The sequence below is a fragment of the Cryptomeria japonica genome, chromosome 1 (genome assembly GCF_030272615.1).
Source record: "Cryptomeria japonica chromosome 1, Sugi_1.0, whole genome shotgun sequence".
NCBI lineage: Eukaryota > Viridiplantae > Streptophyta > Pinopsida > Cupressales > Cupressaceae > Cryptomeria > Cryptomeria japonica.
In genome coordinates this window covers 455193746-455211599 of record NC_081405.1, presented here as the reverse complement: position 1 = coordinate 455211599, position 17854 = coordinate 455193746, and the positions used below count along the sequence as shown (strand labels likewise).

Below are 17854 nucleotides of genomic sequence, written 5' to 3'. Positions count from 1 at the left end.
TTGGAAGGTCACTATTAGGCCAACAATGATCATCATAAATCACAACCTATCTGATCAACTCAGTATGAAGTATCACACGGGCCACTTGAAGAATGATTGCTTGCCACTTTTAAGTTCAATTATTCAATCAAATTCAAAGTGCATCAAGTTATGCCATCATTTAAATACTCTCAAGGATCTATTTGACCATTTCACTTCAAACTTATTACTAACAAACTCTTAATTATTATTTATGAATATTAAATATGTTCATAATTTGATAACTCTCCACAAATCTTATTTAGATTTCTTAAAATATAGATATATTAGTTGATATTCTATATATATATATAACAGTATTAAAAATGAAATGTATGATCAAATACTTCTTTGTAATTTTTTTTACTGTTTTAAAATATACCAATTCTGTGTAATGCAACATACCCTTTAAGTTGGAAATAGGAAATAATAATAATAATAATGTGTTTAAAAACCTTGAAAAGACGATCATACTAAGTGCATGAATCGAACCTTTAAAGTCATAAAATAAACCATTTACCGTCTTTCTTCTCGATTACGCAATCTTTATATTCACTCCTTTTTCTACTTAGGGCATCATATTTTCGACGAGTTTTACAATTTTTTAATAAAATATGAGCAGACTGTAAAACCCTTTTTCAATACTGTAATTTTTCTGCTTCAAACAGTTATCGTGATTTTATGAGTTGGGGCAGTGGGATGGATTTTTCACCATTATACAAAAAGAAGCGAAGAAATTCGGGCAGGAACAGTTTTGCGTGATTTTGCCCTGCAGTGGGTAACAAACTTAGGGGCAGTTCTTACGCCCCTCGAAGCTCAGTTTGTGGCAAGCAGAAAAGCAATTGAAAATGATTCCAATACAAAACTTCGAGCAACATGCTCGCAGATTTATGGAGCCGGAATTGCGTATCCTTCTAATAAGTTACTTACATTTTCTGAATGTTTACTCCATGTTTCTATTTTTCTTTTTATTCCTTAACATGCACCTTTTTCAGCTATGCAAATGAGGTACCAGCTCGCAACAGAAGTGAGAGACAATCTTGAAATTCTACATACTTCAGAATATCTCAACTTTCTGAAGAGCTACTTTCGAGTGTTCTCGGCCATTCTGACACAGCTGACGAAGCCTCAGGCAACCGACAGCGTTGAGCACAAGCTCAGAAATGTGATAATCGAGATTCTCAACAGGCTTCCTCACAGTGAAGTGCTCAGGCCCTCTGTGCAAGACCTGCTCAAGGTCGCCATGCATGTTTTAACTACTGACAATGAAGAAAACGGCCTTATTTGCATGCGCATCATTTTCGATCTTCTGCGCAACTACAGACCCACACTTGAGTCCGAGGTTCAACCTTTTCTCGACTTCGTTAAGCAGGTATTTTTCTTGCTCATTTCTTTACAGTATATGTATCAAATTTGGTAATTTTCCATGGTCAATTTAGGTTTCGAACCTAGGATCAGTCGGGGTTATATACTGCCCCCATTATGCTTTAAGACGCGCCTTCTTTTCTTTTAGTAAAAGCAGGATTTTTAATGAGCTTCGTAGTTTTGATTATTCAATTCCCCTGGAAAGGATTCTTTTTTGTGGTTCCCAAACTTGCCTCTGACCAAACTCTCATTTTTAGGGGTGAAACGTAGAAGGCCTGACACCATGTACAATAATTTGAACTTAGAAACTTTTGCACAATTCATTTTGTTAAGAGTGAGAGTGAGTTTGGAAATGGGGAAGAAGGTTATATTACATTCACGTTGGCATGAGTGGGCAAATGATCTAAACTTTCCAATCTCTTCCGATATGCATTGCCCTGAAGGAAGGGGCCAGAAGGACTCTTTTCCATCCAAAAAGTGTGAGACTTGTTTGCATTATGTCCAGGAGTTTTTATGGGCTCGACAAATGGGCCGCCTTGCTCAGTGGATTCTACTTAGCTGTAGTTAAAAGAGAATAAAACGACCTAAAAGCAAGACAGTGGGGGAAAGGAGCTGGATCTATAGACAAACTAATGAAGCTACTTGGAGAGGGAGACGAGGGCAATGGAGAGGCATCTCCTAAAACAATCCGACCATGTAGAATATGGGGTCACTTAAGAGCCACTTCAAAATTGACTAAAATTTAACCCTTTGAACGCCATGACATCCAGGAATATTAGTGGAGTTGAAGAGAGTTTGAAATGCAAATGGGCAAGGAAGAAATGAGTTGAGTGAATGAAAAACAATAAACTTGTCCCTTTGATACACCATTTCCTAATTGCTCTCCGATTTGCTGTGTCATGATTGCAATGCCTTGGGATAAGGCATGTCTCATTAAACACTGCACTAATTCTGGTTTCCCACATCCCTTACACAGAATGAGACGAATCCACCGTCTCATTCAATAGAAATGACATGCCACCCAGGGAAATCGATCATATTATTTTTTTAAAATGAAGTGGGATTTTTAACTGTTCCAGCAATTATTTTTCATTGATGGGGTTAAGATGTGCTTTATGTCAGTAATTATCCTCATTATTTAGGTCTGAGTGGAATTCTCTGTCGCACTTGATGTGATGCATTCTTTGCAAGGAGGACTGCAAACCTTTTTGGCTCACAAGAGCATACAACACCTGCCATTGAATAAAGATTTAAAGAAGATTCTGAATCTTCTTAAATACTTCTCAGTTGTTGATTTGGGAGGAATAAATTAGAATTTAAATTGGAGGCTAAAACTTGGGAATCTGTTGCAACCATAATCTTGTTCAAGCCATTTTCTTTAGCCAGAGTAGACAGCATAAGCCTCCACAGACTTGTTTGGTTCAATCCTAAAACCTAACTATACCAAAATAAACAATTTATCCTGATAATTTGGACACATCCCTCCATCTCTTTATTGGCGTCGATTGCCTCTAGACTTTCCATCCACATTCATCAACTGAAGAGGGCAGAGGAGGAATCCATGATATAGCTTAGTTTGTTCATTATAGCCACTCCATTACATCCCCTTTTTTGTGTTTGGCAATCTGTTTTACTTAGAAAACAGGCTAAAGTAGAACCTATTTCTATTATAGACATCTTTTTCCATTTTGAGGACTAGTGTCTTCAGGCAATTTTCTTCTAGGCTTTTTGATTTTCCCATTTTTTAGTACTTGTGCATTTCTGTTTTTAGATGCATGCGTAGTCTGCAGAATTACCACATGGATCTTATGTCTTTACTTGTTTAATTTTCAATTTTGGACCCTGTATTATCACCCTTAATATGATCTTATTTTAGCTTTAATTCTATTTTCATAGGCATTTATCTTTTTTTGGGCCTTGATGTTTTTTATAGTTTAAATGGGATTTCACCTGATGTTTGTTTTATGTTCTACTGTTTACTTAATATCTGAGTAAAAATGCAGGAAATAAAATTGTCTTAATGAGTTGTTTTTGTGTTCGATTTTCATTTCTTTGAGGACTAAAGCAAGTCTGATTGTGTTTATGTCTTCCAATGTTGTGAGTTGCAGATATATCAAAACTTCAGAACCACTGTTAGTTATTTTTTTGATGACACAAGTGGAAATGATAGTCAGGTGGCAGCTAGTCAACATTCAATTGTTCACATTGGCTCACAAAGGCCATCTGGAGGTCCAATTCCTGGACAGTTGAATCCAAGCACTCGATCATTTAAAATTGTTACGGAGTGCCCATTAATTGTAATGTTTCTTTTTCAGCTATATAGTCGTTATGTGCAGACCAACATACCTGTTCTCCTTCCTCTCATGGTGACTGCCATTTCAATTCCTGGGCCACAGCACGTTCCACCCAACTTGAAAAATCACTATGTTGAATTGAAGGGTGCACAGGTCAAGGTGAGATTGCTTGTTGACCATTGGCCATGTTCTTACATTATTGAGATTAATCAAATTATATTGCTTTACTTTATGTAAACAGCATGTCAACATTTTTCATTTAGATTGTTACAAAATATACACCAGTGTACTTCTTATTAATATACTATTAATTTAATGTCGTGTTGTTTACATCTGTAATGTATATTAGCCTTTAAACAGTTTGACTCACGCAAAACATTGCTCATACCTGTGGATATTGTGATTGCATTTCGTAAGAAGAGAAATCTCATATAAGTATTGTAATGTAGCTGTGGACGCTCTATTAGATTCCGCAATGTAAACTTGAATTCTGATAAGTGTAAGGTTTCAACTGTTCTACTCTATTAACAGTTAACTCCGTTTTGTTTATTATCTCCATGTAAGAATTGCTAATTTTGATCTTTAGATGACAAAAGATTGTTAAACTCAAGGATTATCTTGCAACCCTGAAGTCATTTTAATGATATTTCTATAATAATCAAGTGAAACAGCAGATCTTCACTGACAGATTAGAAATACAATAGCAAAAGTGATCCAAAATGAGGAATGATAATTCTAATGTCAAAATTCTGAAATAAGAATATCAGATCACTTCGAGGCAGCGACCTCCAAATAGAATAACCAAGAGATGATTCATATAACGATGCCAATTGAAAATCTAATATCTATTCGTATGGATGTAATAAGGTTCAGACATGCCCCAACCCTTTAAATAGGCTGGTTAAAGGTTATGGGGTGTTGTTTGCTGGCTACTTCATAACCTGGTAATGCATGTTTGAGGCTAGGAGTCTAACATTCCCTTCTCCTTCCAAAAGGCATCACATTATACACTAAAGAGTTGTAGATGTTCGACATGAATTTTTCAACTTCTTAGTTAGCATCCTCAATTAGTAGGTTCTTCTCTTTGATGATATATTCTATGATTTTCCTCTTGTGCATCTTTCTCACTTGTTGATTGAGCTGGCTTGGATTCCAAGATGTTTCTTTTTTCCTTCCTCATCTAATGTAGGAAGATCCATTTGTATTGGAATTTGATCACAAAAAACCTTCTTGAGGCACGATATGTGGAAGGTTGGTTGGTCCTGTGTAGAAGAGAACAGATCCTATTTGTATGACACACTGCCTAGCCAACAAAGGGCCATATGATTTGGGTGAGAGCTTGCTTTTCTACTTTTTGAGAGATTTTTTTTTTAATGGTTGAAGCTTGAGGAAGATCCTATCTATGGGTGACAACATAGAGCTGTGTCACCTTTTGGGGCATTTTGTTGGGAATGGCAATACTCTTGGCTTCAACTGCTGCACAGCCCTCATTGTTTATTCTTTTCTAAGATTGAAGAATTGGTCAAAACTAGCGGAGACTTGGTGTTGAAGAAACCATAGTGATAGAATTATGAAAAAATGGTGTGTGCTATGAAGGTCCAAGTGATCTTGAAGGACTTAATTTTGGCTTCGTAATAGGGGCTTTCACCTCTCAATTGTACCATATATTGCCATAGGGAAGGTGCCGTGGGTGTTGTCATCAAACTTTGCGAGTGGTGCTATCCCTCAATCCCATTGGGGCTGCTACCTCTAGGCCCTTGACCTCATCGGGTGCTCTACTCTTAGACTGTCATGAGTGGGGCTGCCCTTGACCCTGTTGTGGGCTTTGTCCCTAGATTCTTGCATTGGTTTTACTTTTAATTGTATATATGTACATATTTATATTTATGTGTGGGTACATATATGTATATTTGTATATATACATGTGTACATGTATGTATAAATGTAGATACACACACACACATATAGATACACATACAGATACACATACACATAAAGATACACACACACATATATATGTGTGTGTGTGTGTGTAAGTATGTACATATATTTATGTATGTATGTATGTATAATATACACACGTGCACATGCATGTGTATGTATATGTGCTTATGATACGGATGGTTATATGTATATACATATGCATTTACTATGTCTATGTACATGCATATATATTTGTGTGTGTTTATACATATATATGCAATATGTGTAGATGTGTACATATGTATATACATTTATACACTTATATATACACATGCATATATGTGTGCATGTTTATAGTGAGTCTTATACATATATACAATATGTGTAGATGTATATGTATATGATGTATATGCATATATATATGCATATGATGTATGTATATGATGTATATGCATGTCATACATACAGATATGCATGTATATGATGTATATGCATCTATATGTATATATGCATATGATGTTATGATGTATATACATAGGCACCCAATGTTGCTTTGGAGCCTTTGTGTTATCCACTATCTTAACCTATTCCTTGAGGACATAGGGCAACTAAGTTGGGTGGAGAGTGTGGTGGAAGATTCAAGAAATATAACAAGATACATTTACAATGACACATGGGTCTTGAATCTTATGTGAGAGCACACGAATGGCAAGGAGCTCGTGCAATTAGGAGTCACATGCTTTGTCACTCATTCCCTCACTTGGCAAAGTATAGTAGTTGCATTGTTCCAACTTTAAGTAGATATTTTAGTGTAAGCCTGTAAGGTGGTTGGAGATTTCTTATCGTAGGAAGGTCAAAGTAAAGATGGTAGTGAAGACCATTTTTGATGATGGATTTGTCAACATCATGAAGGAGATCATCAAAGCAAGTTATCAATCTTCAATTTTCAGTTTTATAATGTAATGATTTGTTGATTTTGTACAATTTTGATATTTCTATTTGTTGATTTTGTAAAATTCTCTAATTTGTTGATTTAGTACTGTTGGCTAGGGTTCTATGATTGGGGGATGGGGATAAAATCCCCACGGGGTATCTATATATGTGTATGTATGTACATACATAGACACTATATTTTATAGTGTAAATGGGATTTCACCTGATGAGGCAATTTAACATTTGTATGGGTTAAATAAAACCAAATATGAACCCATACGACACATATATTTTTATAGTGTCTATGTATGTACATACATACACATGTGTATATGTATGTACATACATATCTATGTACATGTACATATACATATACATACACATGTATATGTATATATATGTACGTACATACATATTATATGTATGTATGTATTTATGTATGTATGAATGTATGTATGTATATACATATATATACATACACACACATGGAATTTATATACATGTACATGTATCTACATATGCATGAATATAATATGTATATGTATATACATTTCTTATTTCAATATATACATGTGTATATATATACATTTCGCATTTCAACATATACATATACAAGAAATGTATATGCGTGTATATGTATGCATATACATATACATATACTTAGTCATTCATATGTGTGTATTTTAGACATATGCATATACATGTTCATACATATGTATATGTATGCATGCAGATATGTATATGTATATATTGTATACATTAACCTACGTATATACATATTTAATATTTATAAATGTGCTGCCAGTTGCTGTCCCCATCGTCCCCAAGTTTGGGCCCATGGTCCCCGCATACTTGATCCCCTGTCTCCTCTCCCCAAAACTCCATGGAACATTAGCTAAAAAATGCTGCACATTTTCTGGACATGAGACTTTAAACATTAATTAAAAATATATTTATGGAAATTAAAATATTTTTTATTGCATTTAAATTTTAAATCATAATATTGAAAATGATGTCATAAAATTGTTACAAATAACTTGATTTTTGACAAAGCTCAGTTCCTAAACTTCTTTTCTTTTTCAATTAAACTTTAATGTCAATTTCCCAAAAAACAATACTAAAATAATTTTAAAAAATATGGTCATAAACCACACTGAAAGGCCTACATATCATTAGTTCACATCATTTCAAAATTGAAAACATACGTATCAATTCTAGGTGTTTCAAGATAAAAAGATGGATTCTTTATAAAGAGTCGACACAGCATTGTGCTTTCACCTCAATGACTTCTAACTATTGCTCACTACAATATTGATCTGAGCAAAATGCTTTATCATGTTATGTGTCATAGCCAAGGAGTCTTTGTAAGTACAGAATTGATTTTAATTGTGATTTTCTATTACTCGAGCCTTAGCAGTAATGGGAAGTCGATAACCACAAAACTCTTAAAACTTAAAGATTATCATTTTATTTGATGTCAGAAGTAGTATTTTGACATCTTAACAATCAACGAAAAAGAAACCTTTTGAACCGCTGGGATTGTATATTTGATGCAAAAGAACAAGGGTAATGTTGTAGACATCTTTTTACACTCTTAGTCTCCTCATTTGATTGTAGATGGTATGATAGAGCCTGTGCCTAGGTGTTTTCAAACATATTTAACACTTCTTAACAAATTGACTATGAAAACAAGGTCTCTATCATGAACTATTATTTGTGTTGAAACTTTGGTGTGCCATTGACCTACAGACTACAGGATTAACATTTTTTGTTGCGTCTCAGGAAGTCTTGTAATGAATTTTACTGATGCTTCTTCCCATTGGTGGCAAGGGGTAACCATGGATGAGCTTGGTAGCAGCAATTGCATATCTACTACCTAGATGTTATTGATTACAAAAGAAGAAATACAACTGATTGTTTCTCCAAAAGCTCATTGTCAAGCTCCAAATGATTTATAGAGCTGATTTCTCTTAATTTTGGTCAATTCAAATCTCACACAAACCTCCAATGATGCAAGTCAACCTTCTCATGCCTGCTGCTAGAACATCTTCCTCATGCACCAGGATTGAAGGTGAATTGGTATGAGAAAAGCCAAACTATTAATTTCAAATTCTGGATTTCACATATAAGGATGAAACTCTCGGTTCACATAGGTGGCAGTTATGTTTTTGCTGCAGTGGTTGCATATTCAATTTTGGTGTTCATGGAATTGCTGTGGCAGTTTTAAAGTCTTCACGGTGGTTATGAAACCATTCATCCTGGGGAACTGGCAGTTATGTAATCACCTCCTGCAAAGACAATTTGTTTCATTCTGGAGCAAAATTGGGTGTTTTCTGCTGCTGATCTTTTCTTGGAAACTCATACTGATGAATAGTTTACATTTCTAGATCCTTATAAATCATAACCTTGTGAAATGGTTTGGAAAATTTAAACTGACCTATTTGTGAGGCATGCATTATGAAAGGGTCTATTGTTTCAGCAGTAAAATCTGACATAAATACAAATAGTCCTTGAACAATCCCTGATCCAAACCCTTGCGGTGCACATTGTATCTCTTGTGGTTTTTGGGCGAGTTACTAGGTTCTGACCTATTGTTGCCAGTATAGGTGGGCTTCAATCCAATAGGATTGTATGAGAGAGATTGAGCAAAGAAGAGCCTTATTTACATTTTGTGATGAGGTTCCAGATTAGTAGATCTTTAGGGTACAGAAGCTGTGGTGAAAGGTGTTTCTGGTTTATGATTGCAGATGTTTTTTTTCCTTAATGCTTTACTCCATCGTTTAGGGTGCTTTTGTATAGCACCAAACCAGTTGAATGCTACTTTCCTTGGTCCCACATTCCTCCTCCTCCTCTTTTTAGGTAACATATATTTTTTCATTCAAATAAGGAGATCTTATGATCTTTGGAGGATCCTTACTACAAATTCTTTCTTGTTTTTATGGTTTTAGTTAGGACTGAAATTGATTATGCAGAGTACAGAGAACATACATATGAAACTGCTTGGAGGACAGATACTAGGAATTGAATGAGTTCTGGCAAAGGCAGCCATTTAATTTGCCATGTGGTAAACCAAGCTTGAAATCTGTCTAGCAGTTAAGTCCACAGATGACTGCTTGTATATTTCAAGATATATCTTCTAGGCAAGTTCACTTTATCAAAACATGTTGTATGCTTTATGCATATAGGGTCTTATGGCACATCTTGCTTGAAAGATCTATAAAAGCATGTGAAGTTAGGCCATAATTGAATGTTTATGATGCTATTTTGATTAAATATCATGTTAATATGAGATGGTAGTAACAAATATTGTGTTGTGATTCTCTGTTTGAATGAATATTGCAGTCTACCTGACAGTACACTTATATATAGTATATTTTAATTTAATCTCCACTGTTTGTCAAGGCCATATGGAGTCAGGGCTTAACACTGGCAAGGCTGGATAACGTGTGATTAGTACGTGTCTTAAAAGCACATATACATGCACACAATTACCACTTATATCATAGAGTTCATACATGGCAGAAAACATAACCATTTTATTTTGCAATATGCTACGTATTCTTATCATCCTCCATACCCATAGATTTGGTGGCACTCACTTTTTTGTAAGAATTCAATGCTAGTAGCATTGAGCTCCCCAACCCCCTAAATTGTTTAATTCATTTGGATCCTCTCCCTTCCAACTATTATGCCTTGATTTTTGCTTCACAAAAATGATATTGAGTGGTTCACTCAATATATCACTCACCTTCACAAAAATCAATCTGACACCTCTCTCTCTATTATTGTGGTAGAGACTACTTCCCCCTTCTATAGTAAGGGTAGATGAACGGGCCCTTGATTTTGGCTTTTCTCTGTTAGAGAAGGGATTAAGTTTTGTGTACGTAAACACAATCCATATCTACAGAAAGTATGTTACAGTCATGTTTATATTAAAGTATTATTCTTTGAATCAAACTAATAACTAGGCAGGGGCATTGACATAGATTGAACAACATTAAGCATGCACAATGCACCATTGATGGTATCATGGAGCACATTAGCATGCACAATGCACCATTGATGGTATCATGGAGCACATTATTGGCATATGGAATATACTAGGGCTTAGTTTAGTTTATGTTGTTTTAAGGTTTGAAGTGTTTGAAATGGTAATTACCTTGTTAATTCATGTAATATTTATTGCATTTTCCTTTTACCTTGCTAATTCATGTAATATTTTTGCAATTTGAATGTTTAGCTGTGCTTTTTTTATAATGTGTGGTTTTTTGTTTGGCATGAACACTGGTATCGAAGTTCGTAGTCCATGGAATAATGAATGATAAGGGCATTATAGAATTCAAATCTACCTTATATTAATAATTGAATGGTTTGTAAAATTAGTAGTTTCTACGAATCTTAGTAATACAATTTTTAGACATTTTCTTTTTGCAAGAAATATGCATGAAAAAGGTAACCTTTTAATTTTTAAATATTAAATGTAATGGCTTCCAAAGCCATTTCTTTTTCAAAGAGCATATATATTTTCCAATAGCTGATCTGTTCTCTCTTTAAATTAATTATCTGCTTCTTTTCACTGCAGACTGTTTCCTTTTTAACATACTTGCTGCGGAGCTTTGCTGATTATATCAGGCCACATGAAGAGAATATATCAAAGAGCATAGTCAACTTGCTTGTTAGTTGCCCAGATTCTGTGTCAATTCGCAAGGTTAATATTATATGCTTTTAATATTCTATTTTTGAATTGCATAGCTTATGATGTTATCTTTGAAATCCCAAGTGCCCAATAGGATGTCCATGATCACAGGGATTGGTATCACTCTTGCACTTTTTGACTGTTTCTTATAATGAATGAGGTACTGTTGTCTTTTTACACCATATTTTTTGATTGATATGCAGGAACTACTTGTGGCCACCAGGCATGTACTTGCAACTGACTTCAGGCGAGGATTTTTCCAACTAATTGACACTTTATTGGAGGAGAGGTACTTAAGTTACCTAAACTTTTTTTGGCCTTTACATGAACCAGAAATGAACAATTATATATACATAGACTTGAAAATTTAAAACAATATTTGTAATTGCTAATATTCAAGTAAATTTCTAGATTCTTAATAGTTTTTTAAATATAGAAAACCTAAGTAGGCAATGCTTAGTTATTACAACAGCATTTTATTGAGAATGAATAAATAAAAACCAAAAGTTGTTCCAGGCCTTGGGCAATATAGAATAGTTTGACTCCTTGACATTAGTTAAATGCCATTTAGAATGATTCATTGGAAGCCTCCTATATGGTAAAATAACATAGGTTGGTTTAATTTTGTAGGCATGGAAATGGTCATAATCTTGGAGAATAGTGCTTCCGATTTACAATGTGCATCGGGCCTAGTTTGTGTTCTTAATAGCTTAAACAACATATAACAGCATTCATATCAATATATAAAAAATACATAATTACTTCAAAAGCAATATATAATCCCCAATAACATATAAGTGCCCAATAGCATAAATAAACTAAGTTATTTGATGATCATACTTATGCAAAATGGAAATTATTACCCATTATGATATCTATTCTACCCCACAAATAGAAATAGCTAGTCTACACTTGTTATCTGGAGGAGGGTCAAGTGCTACAAATTGCTCATATTTATAATAACTGTAGCCATCTCTACAATGAAACTTAGCTCCTAACTCAGTACAATGGAGAGTCTGTGGGTGTGAGAGAGGATTCTGTGATGCCTCAGCTTTCTCCTCTTGTTATCTCTGGAAGGTTACCTCTTTGTGAGTCATGTGATACCATGATTTATGTTGGAGCAGATGCTTCTAACCCTTATTCAATTCCTCTTGAATGCAGGATCTAAGCCATGACAGCAGCAGTTGGCATTGTAAATGAAAATCTAGCTATTGATGATTCTTTGATTTTTCCATTGTCTCATTCAGCTTCTGATTCTCTTGGATAAGCCATATAACTTTTGTGACTTTTTGGGACTTTGTTTTAGATCTGTGGTTAGCTGAACGTACATGTTGTGTGAATCAACAGCTTTCCTTACCATTGCATTTTGTTGATCTAATCCATTCTGCACTTCCTGTTTTTAAGCAAACTATTGTACTATCTGCTGACTAAATTGTAAATTTGTTATTTTATTCAAACCAATTGATAATTATTGTCTTCAATTTTTTTGTTATCTGTTTCCTCTACCAACTTTTGCCATTATTAACTATATGTATGTATGATTATGCATGGCCTCTGTGAACAAATATTTTCTTAATTACAAATAGATGCTCACTTTTCATTCTTGCAAAGTATTTTGGTTATCAAACACAGCGATTGTATTGCTAACCTTTTTTCGAAACATCATCAGAGCATTCCTGCCCCCCCTAGGTAATTTATTTTACAAATTCTAGCATGTCCTTGAAGCTACTGCTATTACCAAATTCTCCCAAATCAGCCATGAGTTGTAGTCTCATCACTGGATTTACCATTTAATCAACAGATTGTTTTATAGGGATGCTATCCTCACCTTCATTGAGAGGCACATTACATCAAATCTGACCCCTGCATTGGTGAGTACATTAAACTCAGGCATATTTAGTCCAAACTTATGCCTCTCCTCAAAATCATCCATATCATAGTTGAAAATCTTAGACTTGTCAATAAATTGGCAGGCTCAAAATTTTAGAGAGCAATTGGTGAAATTAAAAAAATCCCTAACAAATGGGAATCTCAATTCATCCATCAGCACTCTACAATTGATGCATATTTGGTGAGTGCATAAAATGAAATAAACAAGTTGTTACAGGCCATTGTCAAATCAGTAAACACCGCTAGGCCAAGAAATAAAATTGGAGGGCATCAAAATAAGCAAAGAGAAGCCTCTGGTGTGTCTTAAAAATTTCTACACAAAATAACAAGTTTTCATATTTCTGTCAAGAGTTGAAGATTTTAAGGAACAATAACTAGAATAGCTCAACATGGATCATAAACAGGGAAATACCACTTTAGCAAGAGGTTAAAAACACATGACAATTTACCAACTCATAATAATATGCAGCTTCTTTAAACAAAAATGGCCCAGGCGTAGTATCTTTAAGGGAGATTTAGGGGTAGTATCTCTAACGAGGGAAATAGGGATAGCACCTCCAACGTGCTCGAGGGGCAGCACACCCTCTTGCATTTCCTGTCGCAATACAAGGCAAGTTTAAGGGGTGGAGCCCTTGCCACCAAGTGCAAATTAACACCTTCAAAACCACACAGATCTTCATGGCACAGACCATTTTCATATTTTTTTTTTGTAAATCCTAGATTGGCATGTCATAAACCAAACAAGCATTGAAATTCAATAAGTTTTTTTTTATAAAGTAGCTAAAATGTCATTGGGTATGTTAGGGGATGGCTAGCCATCCTTGGGACAGATTGGGAATGTTTGGATGTCCCCTAATGTACCTTGCAAATTTTTTGACATCCTGAGGACATTTCCTAAAATTTGACAAAAAAGATGATAGACCTGTCCTTGCATCCCCGAAATGACCCTTATAGGGGACGCGGTCATTTTTGGCAGGGGATGCATCCTCAGGGAGCACTGTTTCAACCTTGCTGGCTGATCTAGTCTTTGGACAGTTTTTGAAAAATAAATTGAATGAATGATTCAATAATTGGATAATCTATTCAACAATATACAAGCGTATATATAGAGGTTACAAGATGATGTTCTATAATTAGAACATAACGTTAACGCGGTCATTTTTGGCAGGGGATGCATCCTCAGGGAGCACTGTTTCAACCTTGTTGGCTGATCTAGTCTTTGGACAGTTTTTGAAAAATAAATTGAATGAATGATTCAATAATCGGATAATCTATTCAACAATATACAAGTGTATATATAGAGGTTACAAGACGATGTTCTATAATTAGAACATAACGTTAAAGTAAAAGACTAAAGAGCTAAACGCTAAATTAAGCGTGAAAGCTAAACGCTAAATTAAGCGTGAAAGCTAAATTAAGCTTAAAAGCTAATTACATAAAAAAAAGTAAAGGACCATTAACCAAGGAACTAAAAATAGGTGACTAACATAGAATTAAATATTCTAATACCTTCCCTTAATGGTCATGCTATCTATCACACCAAGCTGCCCCCTAAATTTGAGAAACTTTGCTGGGCTCAAGGACTTGGTGAGGATATTTGCAGTCTGATCTTCTGTAGGAATTTACTGCAGTATCACTGATCCATCTTCAACACGCTGGCGGATGAAATGACAATGAAGCTCCACATGTTATCCGCTCATGGAAGACTGGATTTTTGGCTAATTTTAGAACCCCTTGATTATCACAAAACAAGGGAGTAGGTCCTGGTTGAGACATTTGCATGTCTGCAAGCATCCTATGTAGCCAAATTTGCCTCACATGCTGCCTTAATAGTTCCTCGATACTCTACTTCGGTCGAGGAAAGAGCTATTGCCTGTTGCTTCTTGCTGGTCCATGTGACTGCACTTGTACCCAAGCTGAAAACATACCCAGCAGTTGACTTTCTGTCATCAACACAACCTGCCCAATCTGAGTCTGTGAAACCAACCAGCCTAGGATCTTTGCTTTTGCTGTACAGAATGCCAAAATCAGGAGTGCCCTTCACATATTTAAGCACACGCTTCGCTGCAACCCAATGTTCAACTTTTGGGGCTGACATGAAGTGAGAAATATAGCTCACAACATAATTGATGTTAGGTCTAGTGGCGGTGAGATAGATGAGGCTGCCCACTAGTTGCCTGAATGAAGACTCATCCACTACAGGTGAATTTGATTTGGCTGATAATTTGAGCCCTATCTCCATAGGTGTAGATGCAAGTTTACAATCTTGCATTTGAAACTTATCCAAGAGGCTCTTGGCATACTTTGTGTAATGTCCCCTACTTGATCTATTTCAATATACTAAAACTGATTGATATTCTTCAATTAGTTATTATCAAGTGTTTATCTATTTTCCTCATTAGATGATTAATTTCATTATTCATAGTTCTTAATATAGATATCAAACCTTGCTACTACTTCAGTTTTAAGGGAGAAGGGTTTACGTATGTTAATAAGCACTTAGAGACCAACTACAATAGGTTCCCTCAAAGTTTACAGATCCAAGCCCTTACTTATCTTGGGTCTATACTCTCAAGGATTATGGGTCGCTGATCCCCACCCTATCTTGGGACTTAACCTATTGCTTGGATTTAGACTGCCCCTCTTTGGAACATCTCATTCCCATCTTCTTAAACACTGACAGTAATAACATTATTTAGACTATAAGTATAAATATTCCTTATGTATTATGAATATATATATGAAATTACGTATGACTGTCATACATATTGCAGTCCATATTAATATTACTATCAATTCTGCATAAGAACATTATTGGGCTTCATATATTAAGCATACTTATTAAACACATCCCATGCATACCACCAAGAACAAGGATGTTACTGCCTGTAACTTAATAACAGTTCTGATCTGATCTGATCCATGGTGCTGTTCTAGATGCTTTGATTCCTTTTTCTTTATATCTCTCAATGTGAGGGAGAGGTTATACCTCTTCATCATGTATGCCCTTTGGCAAGAGACACACCCTTTCACCATTAACACCCTTTGAAAGTGTGCAACTCTTCATTATTTCTGCCCTTTGAAAGGGACACAACCTTTCACAATCAGACCTGCACTTCTTATTTAAATCAGATCTGCACTTCTGATTTCCAAGTTATCCCCCTCCCAAATGAGGTTCTCTTCTCCTTTTTATATCTTATTGTTGAGGGAGTCACAACTTTTCCTGCCATGTCTTTTAACCATTCATGAACTTAATTATATTTTAATTAATTATATTTAATTATATTCTTTATATTATATTTTAATTTTTAATATTTTAATTTTATTATTATTATTTATTAGGAAATTCCATTTCAAAGTGGGGACATTACAGTCCGCCCCACCCAAGATTGCTTGTCCTCAAGCAATGATCATGGAGTGTTCAAAACGACTTCCAATATGAAATGGCTTGTTGTATATGTATTAACATAAAGTTATAAACGTATATTTTCTATATAGTTTGTTGTATATATATTCCGAGTCTTCAACATGTATATGTTGCATTCTGGGTTTTCAATATGCTGTATATAATTTAATAATTTGTTTATAACTTATGTAATATAATATTAATTTAAATACTTCAAGAATATTATTATTGATAAATAAATATAATTAAAAAAGTAAATATTTAATAATTTCAAATAATCATTTGTTGATAAATATTATATTATATTATATTAATTAATAAATAATAATTGTTTCATATATATCAATCAAGGAGGGGACATGACACTTTGACTGAGAAATGAATATGTGGCTATTAGTTTGCCAAACCTCTACATGGAGACAATAATGGAGAAGTCCCAAATTTGTCATATCAAAATGCTGATACATTTTGTTTGACCTGCATGATCAGATGTGCTGCATTGCTAGTAATGATGAGATCATCAACACAGACTGCTAGAAATAGAATATCATCACTAGTATGTTTGACATACAAATTGGGATTTGAAGGACTCCTCTAAAAGCCTTGATCAATCAAGTACTTATCAATTTTGATGTACCATGCATGAGGAGCGTGTTTGAGGCCATAGAGTGCTTTGACTAGTCTACATACCTGGTGTTCCTTACCGACAACCTTGAAACCTGGGGGCTGCGTCATGTAGACTTCTTCTTGCAAATCACCATTGAGAAAGGCACTCTTGACGCCATTTGATGGACTTTCCATCCAAATTGAGCTGAGAGAGCGAGGACAAGCCTAATGGTACTCATCTTGGCTGTGGGAGCAAATGTCTCCTCATAGTTGATGCCCTCCTTCTGTGAAAACCCTTTTGCCACCAACCGAGCCTTGTACTTATAAAGGCTTCCATCAGCTTTATACTTGACTTAAAACACCCATTTGCAGCCAATGGGCTTCTTCCCTAGAGGAAGATCGGACAATACTCGTGTTGTTTTTCAGAAGACTATGTTGCTCAGTTGCCATAGCCTTTTCCCATTCAGGTGCACCTTTAGCCTTTGTATATGTTTGAGGCTCATAAATACTGTGAATGTTGGCCATAAGAGCAAAATTAACTGTGTTTTGCTTGCTCTTACCTCTAATTGATCTACCCTCAATGAGCTCATCATCATGAAGATCACCAATGGTCTTGGCCCACCACTTAGGCTGCAGATTAGAAGTACCAACATTTGCTGCAGGATGAAGAGTACCTGGAATATCTGGAGCAAGCTCCTCTGGATGTGGATCTAGAAGATCTTG

At 35.1% G+C, this 17854-nt stretch overlaps 1 protein-coding gene across 2 annotated transcripts in view; it reads left to right on the top strand.

Moving 5' to 3' along the window:
* The first annotated feature begins 576 nt into the window (after window positions 1-576).
* LOC131064445 (uncharacterized) overlaps window positions 577-17854 on the top strand; it is a 135072-nt gene continuing 117794 nt past the window's right edge. For both annotated transcript variants that reach the window (XM_057998592.2, XM_057998586.2), the window contains exons 1-5: window positions 577-924; window positions 1014-1390; window positions 3492-3836; window positions 11116-11241; window positions 11433-11518. In XM_057998592.2, the coding sequence (XP_057854575.2) occupies window positions 867-924; window positions 1014-1390; window positions 3492-3836; window positions 11116-11241; window positions 11433-11518 (992 nt within the window). In that variant the 5' untranslated portion in view covers window positions 577-866. The remainder of the gene's footprint in view (window positions 925-1013; window positions 1391-3491; window positions 3837-11115; window positions 11242-11432; window positions 11519-17854) is intronic.